This window comes from Lissotriton vulgaris, chromosome 11 (genome assembly GCF_964263255.1).
Source record: "Lissotriton vulgaris chromosome 11, aLisVul1.2, whole genome shotgun sequence".
Taxonomy (NCBI): Eukaryota; Metazoa; Chordata; class Amphibia; order Caudata; family Salamandridae; genus Lissotriton; species Lissotriton vulgaris.
In genome coordinates, this window is record NC_141699.1 from 979249751 (window position 1) to 979268675 (window position 18925).

At 44.9% G+C, this 18925-nt stretch overlaps 1 protein-coding gene across 4 annotated transcripts in view; it reads left to right on the forward strand.

Annotated features, from left to right (window-relative positions):
• Positions 1 to 2569, forward strand: part of LOC147683803 (cysteinyl leukotriene receptor 2-like) — a 34802-nt gene extending 32233 nt beyond the window's left edge. For all 4 annotated transcript variants that reach the window (XM_086944199.1, XM_086944201.1, XM_086944200.1 and 1 more), the window contains exon 2: positions 374 to 2569. In XM_086944199.1, coding sequence (XP_086800325.1) covers positions 381 to 1463 — 1083 coding nt within the window. In that variant the 5' untranslated portion in view covers positions 374 to 380 and the 3' untranslated portion in view covers positions 1464 to 2569. The remainder of the gene's footprint in view (positions 1 to 373) is intronic.
• Positions 2570 to 18925: the final 16356 nt, after the last annotated feature.

The following is an 18925-nucleotide window of genomic DNA, read 5'->3' on the forward strand; positions in this document are numbered from 1 at the left end:
CTCCAGGGTACAGGTAGGAACGACTGAACTGGGTGAAAGTCTGTTCTGGGGAGGGTGCATTATTTCTTAATTGGGCGCAGTGTCTTGATGTGCCTACAGACCCAGCCAGGTAAAGGTGCCAAGGGGCACAGCCAAGTGCATTGCGCCAGCTTGCTTATAATGCCAATATGGACACTGTCATGCAAACCTGACATTTGGCAAGAAGAACAATGCAAATAAGTCCAACCATCTAGTACGCTCTAAACGTTCGTCAAATGTCTTTTGAATGATGAAATATTTCTGCTTTGTGGGTCCATATTATTTAAAATATTAACAACTAAAATATGAGTATGTGCTCCCCTTAACCTTCTATATGTGTCTCTTTACCTTCTAGCCTCAAGATGAAATTTAGAAACCAAACTGACCTCTTTTTGGAAGACGAACGCCTTTGTGAGCCGGACGATGAATACAAGCACGCCATCTACACAGTGGTCTACTCCTTGGTGTTCGTGATTGGCCTGATCTCAAACCTGACGGCGCTGTACGTGTTCTGCAGAAAGGTTAAAAGGAGGAGCGTTGGCACAGTCTGCTTGCTGAACCTGGCCGCGGCCGACATCTTATTCATTCTGACGCTTCCATTCAGAATTTCCTACTACCACTCCGGAGCGAGCTGGCGCTTTGGTGATGCCCTTTGTCGTATTTCGGTGTGCGCCTTTTACATCAGCATGACGGCCAGCATATTTTTCCTAACTCTTTTCAGCGTCGTCCGTTATGTATCCCTCCTTCGCCCCCATGTTGTTACGGTTAAAAAAGTTATTTTTATTTGCGTTCTTGTATGGATAGTTGCCACTGTTGGTAATTCCCCTTTTATTTTGTCTGGTACGTTTGTGCGTGACAACGTCACCAGATGCTTCGAACCCTCTGGCCTCACGTCATGGACTCGCATCATGTATATGAATTATGTGGCTTTAGTTTTAGGGTTTTCCGTCCCGTTTGCTGCTATTTTAATATCCAACGGGCTCTTGATAAAATACATCACGCAGCACACCTTGAAGAAAGAAAAAGTCAAGAAACATATGATTATGATTGTCCTAGTTCTTTTGGTTTTCTGCGTTTGTTTTTTGCCTTATCACATCCAGAGAACGTTGCACCTCCATTATCTCGTTCATCATCGCACCAACTGCGGCCTCCACAGAATGTTGCAGAAAACGGTGGTGGCGACTTTGTGCTTGGCAGTCGCCAACAGCTGTTTGGATCCCCTGCTGTACTTGTTTCTGGGGCAAGGATTCAAATCGTGGTTCCGACTGCTGTCCAGAAAATTAAAACAGTCGTCGCAGTCCAGTTCCTCGAGTGCCAAAGATGGCGCCGCGGTCCTTACCACTGTTATTGACTTGAACATCGAAATGAAGTCACTATCGGCAATAGAAAAGGATGACTTGTGTCATGGGGCTGATGTGCCGTTATCAAATGCAGAGGTGCACTAATAACGTATACCTGTCCATTGTGAGCAGCCAGTGTAATGCTGCTGTACTTAGGTCTTCACAAAGTATCTATAGGTTATCCAACTATTTGTATCTTGAATAGCTTTATTATTCAAAGAGTAGATAAACAAGAAATAGAATTTCCTACAGAAAAGAGCTTTCTGAAATTAGGGCGTAGCTTATTCAATATCAATTGTGTAAAGCAAACAAGTTTCGCTCAATGTATTGCCTAAAACTTCACAGTTTAGCTTTGATAGTCCTATTCCGATATGTAATAGCTTGCTGCCCTCTAGTGAATACAAATGGAACTTCTTATCAGCTAAATACGTTTCTAAAGCACTGCCTGTATGTGACCTTGTAATTAGCATGTTTTAATGGCGTAAAAATATATGAATAACACTTTTCTGATATTTACTCTGAAATGTTTATTATGATAACTAAGGCTGTGAACAAATTGCAAATATGATGTCGCTAAAAATGGTTTACATATATTTATTTTTTGTGACACCGTTCCGAGGCCTACAGTATATTTGTGGGAGAAAGTGGTTTATTAATTGGGGTAGATTTTTTTGTGTGCAGATTCATATAGCGCGAACTCGACCCAAACTTATTGGAGCGCTTTACATGAGCACCTGCTACGTTCGTTAAAACACAAAAGAGAGAAAGGGATTTACAAAAATTCCGAGGAGGATACTCCTAGTCCCCTTGAAGTTAGATAAATAAACAAAAATGAGTATACCCAGGAGACAGAGCACTGTCTTCGTGGTATTCAGGAAACAAAGAGCACAGCAAAGGAACATTTCCTTTCTGTAGAAGACCCCTCACTCACCAACCTAGTTGGTGACATGCTTCATCATTGGGGTCCCACCTGAATAGCCGAATGCCACCTGGGTGTGCTGCAACACCTGATTACAGTGGAGCTGGTTAATTATTTTTGTGTAAAGTGAGTGTGTGTATTAAAAATTGGCCAGATATAACCAGCCAAAACAATTTTATTATGGGGCAACTGGACAATATTAAAAGAGTTATTTGAGATGCTGTACTAGGTTAGATTAACCCTCAGCATCTTCCAGTGAAAAAAGTGCAATAAAATGGTCTACATGTTTCAACCCTTGGTCGTAATTGTCAGGTTTTCAACAGGACCAATGTAAGTAACCCGGGGGGTGTACACACGCTAAGGTGTACCCTGCCCTTGGTCACTGTGACCTAACCATGTACTCACGGTAGGGTATCCTTTCATCCCATTAGTAGAAAGGAAATATACAGTGGCGGTTCCTGCATGAGGGCCTAGGGGGCGGAGCACCACCAGTCTCGGAGTACAGAGAAGGAGATCAGACTGGTCTGAGGCTGCAGCACTTACACTGTCCATTATGGTAGCAGTGCAGCACAGCCATGTACAAACATACGCTGCGCATGCGAGGTGGACGACATCAATACTGCCCAAATCCCGCATGTGCAGTGTGTGTCTGTGAGGCTGGGGTGTGGGAAAGCTGGCGCTACTTACATCGGCACTTTTGCCAGGACTTTGGTCGAATATTTGGCTCGACTGGATCGATGAAGTGGCTCATCACTTTCTTCAAGGATCCCACCTCCTCCTGTGACTGGCTGACCCTTGTTACTGTCAGCCTATGAGAAGAGGAGGCGGGATTTCTAGCACTTCTTCCTTCGGTCTATGCTGGGTTCCTGTTTCCCTCCTTCCTTCAACGAGATGCATCAGGGCCAGAGAGACACCTCTGGGAGAAACACCGTGCCCATCATGGTGACCAAGCTGAAAACAGTGAGTACTTTCTCTGTTAATTAAATAGAACAACAAAAGATTTTATCTTATACTGACGTGAATGGAAGAAAAAATAATGCGCAACAGTTTTCGTCCCGTGCAGAACGTCTGCTGGCATTAAATACTTTGTCATGCTTCCTCGAATCCTCTTTCAGGTTTTCTTAATATCGAGGCCTTGAAGGTCACAGCGCCCTTGCGGCTGACAGAACTCCCTCAGATTTACCCAGTTAATCTTCTTTGGTGTGCGACATGATTTCAGAGCTCGTCCGCACGGATACAGGGGATTTCTTGTTCTGCAGGCCTTATGTATGCAATGGAACCCTCCACAGAGGTGATTAATAGGTGGCATTGCGCTCCTCTAGTCAGCACGTTTACCCTGCTGTTGTACTTTAGTGCCACATTATGAGAGTAAATGAATTAAATAATTTCGTCGGATTTTAATCATATGCAAATCCATGAAAACAGCGTTCCGCCCCTCTACTTTAAAAATTCACCCGCCGCCCCTGGAAATATAAGTAAAGACAAACACAATTCATTGACACCTAATTCAAAACGCTGTAATGTGTTGTCTTATAGGTAAAGTGCTCTTACAGTTCCCAATTTTAATTGTGCATAGCGTGGGAAAGTGCCTCCTCAGCTGTGAGGCAGTGAACTGAAGTACTCACACATTCAATAGTGACAGATTTAGCCACTAGAATAAAACACATACTCATTTAACACACTTAAAGTGAGTGTCTGCGCACTCCATGCCAAAAGACGGGTTGTAAGTGCACCGGTGCTGGTGCCACCGGAAATACATTGTAGCTCATAATTGATTAATTTACACAGCCATCACTCATTCGTGGTGGATATCGCACACTTTCTTTCAGTCAAGTGTGTGCGCAAAGGCAACAATCATGCCAATTTCACAAACGTGTTGCAAGAGAATCTGGTTCGTGGGATGGAGAAGCCTGCCCTGCAGGATCACAATACCGGAGTCGCTGCACCAGTTAAGTGTAACGGCTTCAGGGTGGCGTGATTCGGGGGCGTGGCTAGGCGCGCATGTGACCCGCGTCAGCACGTTGAGGCGGCGATAGCGCTTGTGTTGCTAGTGGCGCTGCCAAACAATAAAGGTAAATGGCCAAAAATAAAGAAAGTGAGCGCTGGTGTAGGTAAATAGCGCTGTCAAACAATAAAGTTACAAGGCCAGCAAAACTAAACTACGTAGTTGAGGGCGGATTGACGATCTAATAAGTATGAGCGGGGCATTTAAGGGAGAAAGCTCATATCGTCAGGGAGACAGGAATGGGTAGGAAATGCAACAATAGGAACATCACTTCGAAGAATGTAATCTTTATACAACACAGTCATTCTGATTGCTTGCAAGATCACAGTGCAGACATTGTTGGAATAAAGGACGGGGGATTCTACTTACTCCGGTCCATCAATACTCAGAAAGTCTCAGTAGTAGTAACGTTCTTAGTAGGGTGACCGGGAAAATCTATTCAATCAGGTACTGGTTGTTCTCTTGTGTAAACCCTGTTAGGGATATGTGAGAAATTAGATAGAACGTATCAATACCTAGATTGAAGCAAAACATCTAGATCACTGAGGCGTTCCTTGAGTGAGTGTACTGATACAGCTGTATGAAATCTGTCATAGGACAGATAGCTCTCATTAAGTCGAACGGAATTCCATGGTGAATGATTATTTTGGCAGAATGGAATTCCATGGAATATTTTCGTTTAGTCTCTCTCTATGGGTGGATAGCCTGTAAATCCACCACTGTTCCTTTTCAAAAAGCCTTTGCTGAACATTAGGGCCCATCCTGATTTGTTCTATTATGGTCCATCTCATGTCATTAGTTGTATGTTTTTTTTTCAAGAAAATGTTCAGTTAGTTTTGTAGTTTCCCTTTTGCACCTGATCGCGCTGCAATGCTTGCATATTCTCTGTTTTATTTTCCTGCAAGTCATGCCCACATATTGAAGCGCGCACATGCACGTTATTAAGTAATGTATTTAACAAGGTTAGAGAGCAAAGGGATTTTATCCACTTAGGTGGACGGAAGGGTACTCCCAATACCGTGGTTAGGTAACTATATAACAAAAATAAGGAGTACCACCAAAGACAAGGTTAGACAACCAATATTGGTGGAATGAGACACTAGTGTTAAAAAAGAAGAAGTCCTTCTTTGTTTTTAAGGAACCCCTCACTCACCGACCTGGTCGGTGACATGCTTCATCATCGGGGCCACCTTGACAGCCGAGTGCCGTCAAGGTGTGCTGCGACACCTGAGATACAGTGGAGCGGGTATGTGAGTGATAAATGTGAAAAAGAAAAAAAAGTCAGTGAGTTAAAAATTGTCCTGGTATGACTTATCCAAAGATTATTTATTCTAAGACTACTGGACAATATTAAAAACAGTGTATGTTGATACAATAAAGGCTTTAATAGGACCTAGTGTATCTGTGGTATGTGCTAGGTCTACATGTTTCAAACCAAAATGGGAGTTACCGGTTTTTCTTCAGGACCAAAATGATGTAAAAGGAGTTGGGTGGTCAGGATACACTAACACCCTGCCATACCTGCAACCCTTTCAAGACCCTAAATAGCAAATTGCTAAGAGGGTAAAGATAATTGTAACCCAAGAGTGGTTACAATAAAAATTGCAAAAAACCTGTGAAGAAAGAGAGGATCATAAGTCATAAAGGCTGTTTACATGCCTGTAACGTAGTGAAGTGACGTAGTCCGCTCTATCTGTGAGTCATTCCACATTCAATTAATGCGAATTATCCATAGTGCGGTGTATCAGCATTGTTTCTGAGTGGAAACTATTTGTTCCTAGAAGGGCACACCTATCAATATGGGTGTGAGGGTGAACATGCATATATATTTCTATTTTTTAATAGCCAGTCTTTCACAAGCCATATTGTGCGTGCCTAAGTCATGACTCTATATTATTAGTGCCAGGGATTACCAACGTGATAATATACCAACTTGATCCAAAATTACATTCAAAACAAGACAAACAACACACTAAACACACATTGCCAGAATATTAAAAAACGGGAACAAATAAGGTCATGAACCGGTATCGTATTCCGTACGTTATCCTTCTCTTGGGATGAAAAGGTCCGGAAACTGAAGCGTTTCTTTAAATACAAACTCTACTTACAGTTTCTCAGCTCAGAAATCGACATTCAACCTATTCCGCCCCTCCGCGCACCCGTGTGGGAGAGAAGGCAGCGCCGAAGTTAAAGGCGGCCGCCATTGCGGGCGCGGAGGGCGTGGTTGGCGTCGCGTGCTGACGTCATGTGATCACGTGATCGTGGCACGGGTGCTCGGTTGCCAGGGGAATGCTATATAAACAAAACCCCCGTATTATGTGTCAAAACGAGCCGGTTATTGGGATTGAAAAGGGGTTCGTTATATTAAAAGATCACTAGATCGCACCAGGGACAGAAAAAGGGGGAGAATCATGGCAAAAAAGAAAAATTTATGGCAAAAAAGTATTTAAGGATTCATATGCACTCCTAGAGATAGGGGAATAAGTAAATTAATATGGTGTCACTAGAAGGGAATGAGATATTTAAACGAGCGGGATCATAGGGCCCAAGGGACACAGGCCTTGTATTAAAAAAATATGATCTAGCAGGTTATGTGTACTAACGCCACATCACAGTGGGGAAGGATGGGGTGGAGTACTTAGGAAAGTACAGAGGCCCAAGGGATATTGTCATTCAGACCATGTTTGTGGGTGGATAGTCTATACACCCATCTCTGCTCCTTCTCATATAGGCGCTTTTGTATGTTCGGTCCCGAAGTTATTTGCTCAATGACAGTCCAGAACATATCATTTGGAGTATGGCCTTTTTCAAGGAAATGGTCAGTCAATCGGGTCGCATTTTTCTTGCAGCGTATGGTGCTGCGATGTTCACATATTCTCTGTTTGACCTTTCGAGTTGTCATCCCGATGTATCGTTTTTTGCAAGTGCATTCGATCAGATATACTACATTTTCACTGTTGCAGTTGGTATGTGCAATTTGCCTCCAGGTCTTCCCAACTTCTAGGTCTAGAGTCTTTGTGTTCCTGGTTAGGTGGCACACACTGCAATCTCCGCAGCGAAAGTGACCGGTTACATCAGGTAGACCCCAAGCCCTGGTAATGGAAGGTGTGGTAGGAGTCATTTTTGTTCTTGGTCTGGTATTTACAAGAGTGTCTTTTAAGCTCTGTGACTTCTTGAAAGAAAACAGAGGTTTTTCCCAGTGAAGATTTCCAGTGTTTACGATATTCCAATGTTTGTTTATACTCTTGGTTACTTGGTTTGATATCGAGTTGAACGTTGTCACACAGGTCAGTGGTATTTCCTCATCAGTTCTGGTTTTTTCTTCAAGGAGTGCCTCTCTGGGCTGGTTCCTGGCCCTCTTTTGGCATTTTTTCACTATCTTCTTAGGGTATCCACGATTACCTAGTTTTACAGATAGGTCCTCTGCTTGTTTTTTATAGTCAGATAATTTGCTGCAATTTCTGTGCAGTCTTAAAAATTGCCCGTAGGGTAGGTTTTCCCTAAGTGGTCGAGGGTGGAAACTTTCAAACCTTAAGAGGTTGTTTTTTGAGGTTGGTTTGTAATGGGTTCTGGTTTCCAGACGATTGCCTTCCTTGCTTATTACTACATCGAGAAAAACAATTTCTCCTTTGTCATAGCAACTCGTGAACCTGAGGTTTCTATCACAGGTGTTAATCCAAGCGATAAATTGTTCAAGAAGTTCAGTTGGTCCTTGCCAAATGGCAAGGACGTCATCAATGTAGCGCCTCCAAAAGGTCAGATGTTCACGATATGGATTTGTGTCGTTCAGAATAAATTTATTCTCGAAGTCATACACGTACATACCAGCTATGCTGGGGGCATACCCGCTCCACTGTATCTCAGGTGTCGCAGCACACCTTGACGGCACTCGGCTGTCAAGGTGGCCCCGATGATGAAGCATGTCACCGACCAGGTCGGTGAGTGAGGGGTTCCTTAAAAACAAAGAAGGACTTCTTCTTTTTTAACACTAGTGTCTCATTCCACCAATATTGGTTGTCTAACCTTGTCTTTGGTGGTACTCCTTTTTTTTGTTATATAGTTACGTTATTAAGTAAACCACATTGGAACTGTTGCAATTTGAGTGGGTTCGCTGAATCCATGTCTTACCTTGTTCGATTGACAGTATTTTTGTGTTGCTTGTCAGGTGGCAAACACTTCAGTTACCACACTGGTAGTGCCCTACAATACTAGGTAGGCCCCATGCATTAAGTACAGTGGGAGGATTCTCCTGCTTTTTCTCTTTTGGGCATGTGTTTACTAATGAGTCTTTTAGGGTTCTTGCTTTTCCTAAAAGAGAATAATGTTTTTTGCTAGTGGAGATTTCCTGTATTGATGATGGACCAATATTTGTTGATAGACCTGGTCATGTAGTTTGACGCTGTGCTGTATGTCGTTGCACAAGTGAGCGGGACTTCACCCTCCAAGCATGTCTATTCTTCCAGTAGAGCCTCCCTAGGTTGATTGCGTGCTCTTTTCTGGCATTTATTGAGAATTTTCTCTGGGTAGCCTCTGTCAGATAGTTTGTTTGTCAGTTCTTTTGCTTGGCTGCAGTAGTCAGTGAGCTTACTACAGTTTCGGCACAGTCGCAAATATTGACCATAAGGTAAACTTTTGATAGCTATGGCTCAGAGTAGACAGGCTTGCCTTTGAGAAAATGTGTGACGCAGTAGGTAACACAAAAATAGTTAGAAAGTAAAAAACCAAACACAATAAAATGCAATTTATAAAATAGAGAGTAATTTAATAAGCAAAATGGCACCAAAACAACAAAAACTCAAAAAGGGGAACTGGAGATATGAGTTTTGAAAGATCTAAGTGAAATAGTGCCAAAAAGTGCAAGCATCAATGGTAGTCATGGTTCCAACAGACTGTTACTTTGGTGTGATTTCAGGCTGACTGCAATGGAGCACGAGTTGGATAGACCAACCAGGTTCAACCCAGTCAAAGTTTTTACCTTGGCACTAAGGGCCTGATTTAGATTTGGGCTCACTGGTTACTCCGTCACAATGGTGACGGGTATCCCATCCGCCGAAATATAAATCCCATATTATCCTATGGGATTAAACCTCTTCGCAGCGGCAGACATTCTGCTGCAGTGCTGAAAAAAATGACATGTGCGGGATTCGGATCCTGACGTCCTCCACATCAGCCCACCGTCCGACGCATGGATAAGTTTATATTTCAGCAACTGGGATATTTGTCATCATTGTAAAGGAGTAACCCATCCACCAAAATCTAAATCAGGTCCTTACTGTGTTTTCCAGAAGTCCAAATTTTTCAGGCGTGTATGGAAGCATGCTGTATCCAAGGATGGCTCCACAACATCAGATAGGTGTTGGACAAGGTCCAGATGAAGCTGTTTATTTTGTCAGGCAAAGCTGTGAGTGGGAAAATATGAATTTTGTGCCCAAGGAAGTTATCTCTGCAGTTAGATTCTTTTGGTGTTAAGTCTGGTCTAGACTTTTTCATTCAAACTTAGAGGCTTATATACAAGCCCCTTGCAACACCGTTATATCACTTTTTTCCATTTTAAAACTGATGCACCATGGCAAAAGGGACTTGTAGGCCCTTGGTCTCCTTTTTGAAGCTCAAAATCCTCCAGTGGGGCAAGGCTGTTTTCTGAGTCCAAAAAGGCTCCACAATGTCGAATACATTCTAACCAAGGTCCTGCTGTAGCAAATATGCTGTTTGAGAGAAGCACTGAGCAGGAAACGCTATTTCTTCAGCCCAGCAAGGTTGCACCTTGGGAGGAATGGCTGGGCATGTTTGTCCCGGTCTTTTAGAGGTGTTGTAGTCAAAAACATTTCTGAGTACCAGGATTTCACAGTTGGTAGGAGAACTCAAGTTAGACACAGCCAAGCGTCCAAGGACCTCAGGAACAACATTTGGAGGTCAAGTCTCAATCCAACAGAAGCAACTAGCAGGGCCCAGGACTCTTGCAACTTGTTGTTTCCCTATAACCACACAGGAGGTCAGCCAACAGACCCTTTGAGTTCACTTCTTTCTCTTGGGTACAAGGGTAAGCCCGCCAAGACCTCAAGGTCCCCTCACAAAACTCAAATAGCTGGTGCTGTCCTTCTTCAATTCTTCCACAAGTCCAGAGTGTTCTGAAGGTGTCTCGGGGTGCCACATTTATGTCTGGCATTAACTTGTTGGTGTAGGTGACCCCTGGCATCTCCATAATGAATAGTCTAAGTGCCCCCAGGGAAACCCTGTCCAATTTTGCAGCAGTTCCTCTGAGCCCCACTGGAAACAATCCCATAGTGTCCCTTACTTACCAAATCCAAGCTAGAGGCGCTCTTCTCTTCTTGTGCAGAGCCTGTGTGCCCGTCCTCCTCTATGGCCACTTCAAATCAGTTCTGGAGGCAGCTTCCCTCCACCTGGGTTTGGTGCCTGTCTGACTGGGAGGTCAAAGGGAGGACCCTTCGGGGCAAATTAAGTTCCAAGGCATAACCCAGCTGGTCTTCCTGCCGGGCGAACAAAAACACCTCCCCACACCCAGGCAATTGTGTCTACTCTGGGAGCAGTTTTCACACCCCATCATCATTTACCAGCTGGGTGACAGTTGGAGGCTAATGCAAATTAGCCTCCAGGACCTTCAGGCGGGGGAAAGATAACTTTTAAAAGTTTATTTTCCTTAATATTTATTCAAAATCCAACTTCTGCATTAAGTTGAGCATGTCAATAATTTTTCCTAGTTGGTCCTTAGCCCGAGACAGCAGAATTGATATATTATATTGCTTCCCAGTGTGCCTCTAGGAGCCAGTCAGCATTTCTATAGCTATTGGGTGATAGACACCGTAAGAACATGTTAACTTTAAATTTCCGCATGTCATAATTTTAAATTCATGCATCCTGCTTGTATGCTACAAGGAATGCCTAAGGGTGTCTTTTCAATATTTAAAAGGGAGATGTTCTCCTGTCAACGCATGTTATTTGGACAGGTTGGAATACAGTTTTATAACTGCAGCAGCCAGCCTACAGTGGCAGACCTGGAGTCATGATTGTCTTGTCACGCCAGTGGATGGTGCAGTAGTGCTCTAGTCTATGTGTGATATTTGACTTTTCATGCCATTGATGTATTGTGGGACACCGTACACCATGGATTTATAGTAAGTTAGGCCAATTAGGAGTAAACCAATTTTGCATTTTTTAGGGGTCCGATCACCAGAACTGGGGCCTGATTGGAGAGTCAAAACAAACCAGCAGAATCAGTCCACAAAAAGTAGGGATGACCACACAAAAGAAAAAGACACACAATTGATGGACGGAATGCAGAACAAATCAAAACATTCACCCCAAGTCAAGAGATCTGGGTTAAATCCATCATTCTTTTGCTCACCATGCCACCCCAGTTTAGACCTGGCCATATGCAAATTTGTCTTGACCCTGTGCCTCATGGGAACAGTCCAGCCCGAACTGCCATGCCAGGTCCTCCTTGGACCGGAAACAAGCATCCTAGGACCGGTTTCGGGGTTTCACCCCTCTTCAGCCAGGATAGCTTGATTCCAGTGGCACAGTGAGCCCAGGACCCATGTCTGGCCATACCTGGCACACTTACGGTGAGAAAGCAAAAGACACACAATTGATGGACGGAATACAGAACAAATCAAAACATTCACCCGCAGTCAAGAGATCTGGGTTAAATCCATCATTCTTTTGCTCACCATGCCACCCCGGTTTGGACCTGGCCATAAGCAAATCAGTCTTGACCGTGTGCCTCATGGGAACATTCCAGCTCGAACTGCCAGGCCAGGTCCTCCCTGGACCGGAAACAAGCTTCCTAGGACCGGTTTCGGGAATAGCTTGAGTCCAGTGGCACAGTTGGGTGAATGTATGACATTGTTCTGCATTCTGTCCATCAATTGTTCTTTTTGCATTTATCACCCCAAGTGGGAAAGGTATGGTCAGACGTGAGTCCCGTGCTCTCCATGCCACTGTAGTCAAGCTATCCTGGCTGATTCGGGCTGAAAGCCCGAAACCGGTCCTAGAATGCTTGTTTCCAGTCCAGGGAGGACCTTGCCTGGCAGTTAGGGCTGGACTGTTCCCATTGGGTTCAGGGTCAAGACTGATTTGCATATGGCTTGTTCCAAGCTGGAATGGCATGGTGAGCAAAAAAACTATGGATTTAGGCCCACATCTCTGTATTGGGGTGAATGTATGACATTGTTCTGCATTCTGTCCATCATTTGTTCTTTTTGCATTTGACCACCCAAAAGAGGCAATTTCTCACATGCCCCCTCCCCCAGATGTTAGGCATAGAGCAACTCAGCCATTTTCTTGGCAATTTACATCATCTAAGCGGAACAAACTGAAAAGGCCATCTGCATTGGCGTGGTCAGTTCCAGGTCTATTCTCTACTGTACCCTGCACATAAATGGGCCATATCAACAGTTTGGGTTTCTATCCTTTCACCTGCATTATCAATCAGTAAGTTCAGGGATCAGATTGAACACAGAAGTGAGTCCCCAACAACTAGGTTCTCAGGTTCTTCAGTGATCAAACCACAGTAGAGTCTTATTTCTCTATGGCACTCCAATGATGCTTTCTATGGAGTATTTGCCTACTAATAAAGACAATGGGTTCACCATCACCATCATTATTCAGCTGTGTTAACATATCCTCAGTGCCATGCTCTGAAGCATCTTTTTGGACCACAGTCTCCTTGCTGAAATCACGTGCCATGAAGGTAAGTGTGGGGTACAATGCCTCATTCAGCATGTAAAAGGCCTTTTGACACTGCTTAATCTATGTGACCTTCTTGGGCTGCTTCTTAGAAGTCAGCTTTGTTGGTGGGGCACTAACATGTCATACACCTAGACAAAACTCTTGTAATATCTTGTCTGACCCAGGAAGGTTCTGACCTGAGTCTTAGTTTTCAGAGGCTCCCAAACCATTACAGTCTGGACCTTGGGCTGGGGAGTTTGGATGTGACCCCCATTAACTAGATGGTTTAGGTACACTATAGACCCTTGTCCTATGTGGCACTTTTTGACCATCGCAGTTATTCCCACATTGTTCAAGACATGACGCAATTCCTTGAGGTTGGTCAGTTATCCCTGCCAGGTGGAGATAAAGACTGCAGCACGATCTAAATATGCTGCACTGAAGGCTTCCAGTCCAGGCAGTGCCTGGTTGAACAACCTATATAAAGTGGCAGGGACATTCTTCAACCTGAAGGGCATGACTTTGAATTGCAAGTGGCCCTCAGGAGATGCAAATGGTGATCTGTCCTTAGTTCCCTCAGTCAGGGCAATTTTCAAGTGCATGGTGTCAAGTCAAATGTACTTAAATATTTGGCTGCCCCCAAACCGGTCAATTAGCTCATCAGCTCTATGAATATGGTGTGCGTCAGTCTTGCTGATGGCATTTAGTCCTATGTAATCCTCTCAGAACCACAATTCTGGGGCTGTCTTTGGGTGATTACCTTGAGTATCAGCACCCCTGGGATGGACCAGAGACTACTTGAGGGCTCAATCAACCATGGGGCAACATCTTGGCTACTTCGACCTGAATGCTGCCCCATTCCTCATCTGACAACCTGTATATTTAATTATGACAAGTTAACTGTCACCAGTGTCAATGTCTTAGAGACACCACAGGGTCATTCAAGGTATCAGGGATAACAGTTCAGCCAACTGGCCCAACTATTGGTAACAGCCTCTCTGTCGCTGCTTTGTCGGCGTAGGCAAGAACACTATTCCATCCTCTGAACCATCCTTGGCAATGTGGGATAAGTCTGGGAGTGGTTCATTTTCCTCCTCCTCTCCTACATCATTAACCATCAACATGGTCATGTATTCACGGTCAAAGTGGGACTCCTAACGGTTCAAATGCATATCTCTGTGTGGATGTCTAAGTGTACCAAGGTCTACCAAGTTGGTGACCTCACACATCTTCTCTAGTACTGTGTAGGGCTCAGTACATATGCCCTGGAGGGCCCAGAGAATCAGAATTTAGCCAACCCACTCCTTTTAGCCTGGCTGGTATTCTACCAAGTTAGCCTTTTGGCCATACCAGTGCTTGATCTACTCCTGGCTGGCCTCTAAGCGTTTGTCAGCCCTTTCCATGAGCGCAGGCTGAACATCTAGTCTTTAGGTTCCTTCAGGGGCTTCTACCACCCTTCTTGATCTAGGCTTAAGCAACTTTACACAAGGTGCCCATACAAATTTCCAAGGTGGTTAAGCCCACTCTTTTGGCTTAGGATACTGTTTGGCTTGCTCCACCACCACTAAGGTGAGCCTGTACTCTGAGGCTTTCTTAGGGTATAGTGGCTAGACAGTATCAGTTCCCACTCTCTCAAAAGATGTCCCAACCAAGGTTAGAGTGATCAGGGGAGCCTTGTGTTGTCCTCCTGTCTTGACAGGGGGTTGACAGATTGTGCATGAGCGACAGATCTCCTTCACCCTGTCAGACATCTGGAGCCTGTAAAGGTAGTTGACCAACCTGTCTCAGGTTTTAGTCAGCTACATATGCCAAAGAACTTAAATATCATGGGCTAAAAGGAATACCTTGAAACACTGGGGGGAGGGGGGGGGGGGAGGGGTGATACCAGTCTTCTGGTCGTCCCAGTATTTGAATGCCTAGACACACTGTACCGGAAACCCTCCTCCCATCAAATCTGATCAGTTCCACTCTTATCCCCCTATTCTTGGACCTCGCCTAGCACCAAAGGCCTTCAGAAGTTGGGAATACTTTCCACACTTGACAGACATCCTCCAAGGAGGGTCCTCCTGCCACATGTGACTCAGAATGTTATTGTACGCTTCTCGGGGCAGATTATTGATCCCATTTAGGCTCCAGATCTGTCCACTGGTAGTCAGAATCCTTCTGGGATGTGGGATGTTTGGAGGCTGATTTCCCTCACCTCTTGTACTCTCTCTAGGTTACGGGAACTTAGGCCATTGTTTCATACTCCAGGCTCTGTTGACTAGAAGGGCTGTTTGACTCTTGTTGCCATGCACACCCACTCAGGCAGACCACACATTTTATTATGGTTCCTCCTTTTGACCTCTGCACAAGCAATGCAGCTAAAGTAGTTTCCCAAAAGAAACTTCTCTGGAATGGCAAGGTTCACAGCCACCTTGTTAGGGTCAGTAACCACTCCCCATTCAAAGTTGACCATCGCAATGGGAAGGAATTTCACCTCATTGACAATGTTGACTGTCCTATAGAAAACATCAGGGATGATTAGTTCTGGTTACACAATCCTGTCCACTACAGTGGCCATGCTGGCTCCTGTATCACTCAACCCTTTATCTTGTTCAACTAATGATTGGCCATTTCCTGTACATCACCATGCTGGGCATGTAAGGTGGCCAGTGGTCAACATCCACCCCCATGGAGACTATGGTGTCTTCCTTTCAACCCTTGATTTCCATTTTGCAAACTTAAACCACAATTCCTAGACTTGCAATACCTTGAGACTGCCCACCAATGTGGGGGGCCTCTTAGAACAAACAGAATCTTCATTCTTGAGCCCAGGCTTGTAACATCCCAGCCTTAGAGGTGTCATAGTGGTTCTTCCGCTTGTATCCACCCCACTTAGGTTTAGGAAAAGGACAGACTCCCCCTCCTGGTTTGGCTTTTGAGGTGCCTCTGAGAACTCTTTTCTTTTTATCCTTGTTGCTCCTTTCCTTCCCTTAAGCGGGAGCTGACCCCATTTCTTGGGATTACCCCAGGACTTTGTATGCACCCTAGTGCACACCCATACATCTGCTGCCTTTCCAAGCTGGCTAGAGTCCGGCAGTTTGGAATCCACTTGTTGCTTGTGTAAGTCTGAATGAAAAGTACTCAAAATGTTTTCCTTTATGATCAGAATATATAGCCCATCATAGTTAATGAATGAATTGCCTTTCACCCAGTCCTCCAGTGCATTCACAGAGATGTCTACAAAATCAGCCTAAGATTGTTGTGAATCTTTGTGCGTGTCCTGAAACTTCCTCCGGTACTCCTCAGATGTAATCTCAAACTTCTGCACTGGGGCATCTTTTATGTGAGTGTATGAGTCAGCTACCCCATCTTCTAGAGTCAGGAGTGTACCCCTTCCCAGTGTAGGTACTGTCTCCCAGAGCAAGGCAGTCAGTGTAGTTGGCCTAACCTGTGCATTCTCAATGTCCCTTCAGAGGAACTGAACCATTTGTCAATGTACCCCCATCACAAAGCTAGAAGGCACCTCACCATTGCTGCCACTTTCTCAGACTGCAGGAGTCCTAGGCTGGCCTTCTTAGCATCCAAGGCCAGTTTCTATCCTTTCAGTGCCGGCCTCTATTCACCCAGTGCTAAAGCTGCCAGTTTAGCCGGCAGCTCCCCTGCTATCTACTTGTCGCTGAGCTCTAACTGGCAGATAGCTAGCTCAGAAGGGCTTATGCTGACAGAGCCTGTGTTGGTCCCAATCTTGGAGGATGCACCAGAAAATCATTTTTGGGACAAGTTGCCCCTTCCTCTTCTTGCTCAGGGGTTTCCTGAATCTCCTAAGCTTCAGAGGAAATTTATGATTGGTGTTTGACTAGCAGGGCCCCAAGGACTTTTCATAGCATTCAAGCACATTCTTCGCTCCCTTCCCTTGCATAAATCCTTCATCTCCGCTGCTGTGAGGGTAGCCGGGTAGCCAGATCCAACCCCATGTTCCATTAGGTTTAAGTTACAAAAATAGGAATACAAATAATTTGGGGGAAATTAAAAATGACCAATTCAAAGTCCTGATGCCAATTAAAAATAAACAATCAATTTTGCTGTCAATTAAATTTAGGAATTATAAGTTTTCAACTTAATAGCTGAGTGGTACTGCTAAACACAAGTTCTAGCTTCCACCACTGAACACCTATGTGAGAAAGTGGTTTGTTAGTTGAGGGGATAAAGATCCATCACAAGTAATAAAGTTACTATCCTATTAGTTTTAGAAGGAGTGAGCGACCCGGAATACCCTTGAGGGCTTGGGTAATACAATGGAAAGGGTAAATTTGCCTTCAAGGGATTTATTCACAATATATTTTGTTTGATTAAGGTTATTTCTGAAAAGGATCAATCACTTATCCTTATAATGAATCCATCAACAATTTTGTAATTCAACACGAGCAATATATCAACATATAACATGTAAACATGAAGACAAAGACACAAGGTGTATACGAAAAATATGATTTTATCAAATAGCTTAATCAAAGAAATCAGCTACATGTACAGATCAGTAAGTGAATAAAATTAGGGCTGTAGGTACACATATAAGTAAATTATCAAGTGACACAACAGAACCTAAATAAGACACCTATCCCAAAACATATTGAACCAAACAAAAGAAAGGGATAAAGTGTGAAGTCGACGTTTCGGTTTCTCTGACGTTAGTTTGCTGAAACCATCCTCAGGACTGTTATTGAATTATGGTCTGTAAAGAGATTGTAATCTGAGTGGTACTGCTAAACACAAGTTCTGGCTTCCACCACTGAACACCTATGTGAGAAAGTGGTTTGTTAGTTGAGGGGATAAAGATCCATCACAAGTAATAAAGTTACTATCCTATTAGGTCACCTAAAACGTTTCAGTAATTTAACCCTGAGCTCACCCCTTGGTAGCAATGGCACAGAGCAAACAGACTTAACTTGGAGAAAATGTGCAAAGCATTTAGTAATACTATAACAGTTAAAATCACAAATACAGTACAATAAAAATCTCACTCCAATTAGAGAAACATTTAATGAGGAAAATGACACCAAAATGCCAATAAATCCAATAAGGGGGATCACAGATTTAGATTTTGAAAAATGTCACCAAAAAGTGCAAAGCATCGAGAGGCGTGGCCAAGCATGGGCTGAAGATGGCAGTGCTGTGAGGGAGCTCCTCCATCCTCCCTAGCCCACAACTATCCTGAACACTGATCCGTCCTACCCATCAACACTTTCTGGGATCTGAACGCAAGCGGAACCCATCCCGCCGGTTCCGGTGATCGTAGGGAGCCCAGCGGCTGAGAGATCGCCCCGAAAGATTCGGCCTATGGCAAGGCCTGAAGCCGGGGCCCACAGTGCTGGGCCCAGCCGGTTGTGGAGCTCCATCTGGCCCTCTGCGGTCCGGCGGTGGCCCGGCTGCTTGGGGAGCCGGCGCAAAACTTCTGGAGCGGCAGCCGCTTGGGCAGAGACTGCCTGTGTGCACAGCGGCAGTAGTGGCATGGATCGCGGAGCCTAGTCGGGGCTCCGATGTGGCAGAGAGGCAAGCTGTTCTGGGCGTAGCAGGGCACGCCGACTGCGAAGTGCAAGATGATGGCGGTGCGTCCCTGACTCCAGGTGCCTCCCGTTGCCTCTGCCTTTGGAGTGGACTTGCCTGCCCCCTGAAGAATCGTGGGCTGCATCCACGTCTGGGTCCCACACGCCTTGCTGCCAGCACCCCCCCCCCCCGGTGAGACGCTTCTGGCGGTGCCCTTTGTTCAGCATGCCGCCGGGTCCTCTAATTAATGATCTGCGGACCGCGAGGGCCTGAACTGGTGAGCCCCGCCTGGATCATCCTGACCCACTAAGAGTGCCCGCTCCTCCCTCCTCTGGCCTGCGTGATCCTGGGCCGTCAGTGCAGGAGGAGCCACAAGGTTGGTGTGGTCGTGTAGGGCCTATGGGCAGTGATCGGTGGGGAGTG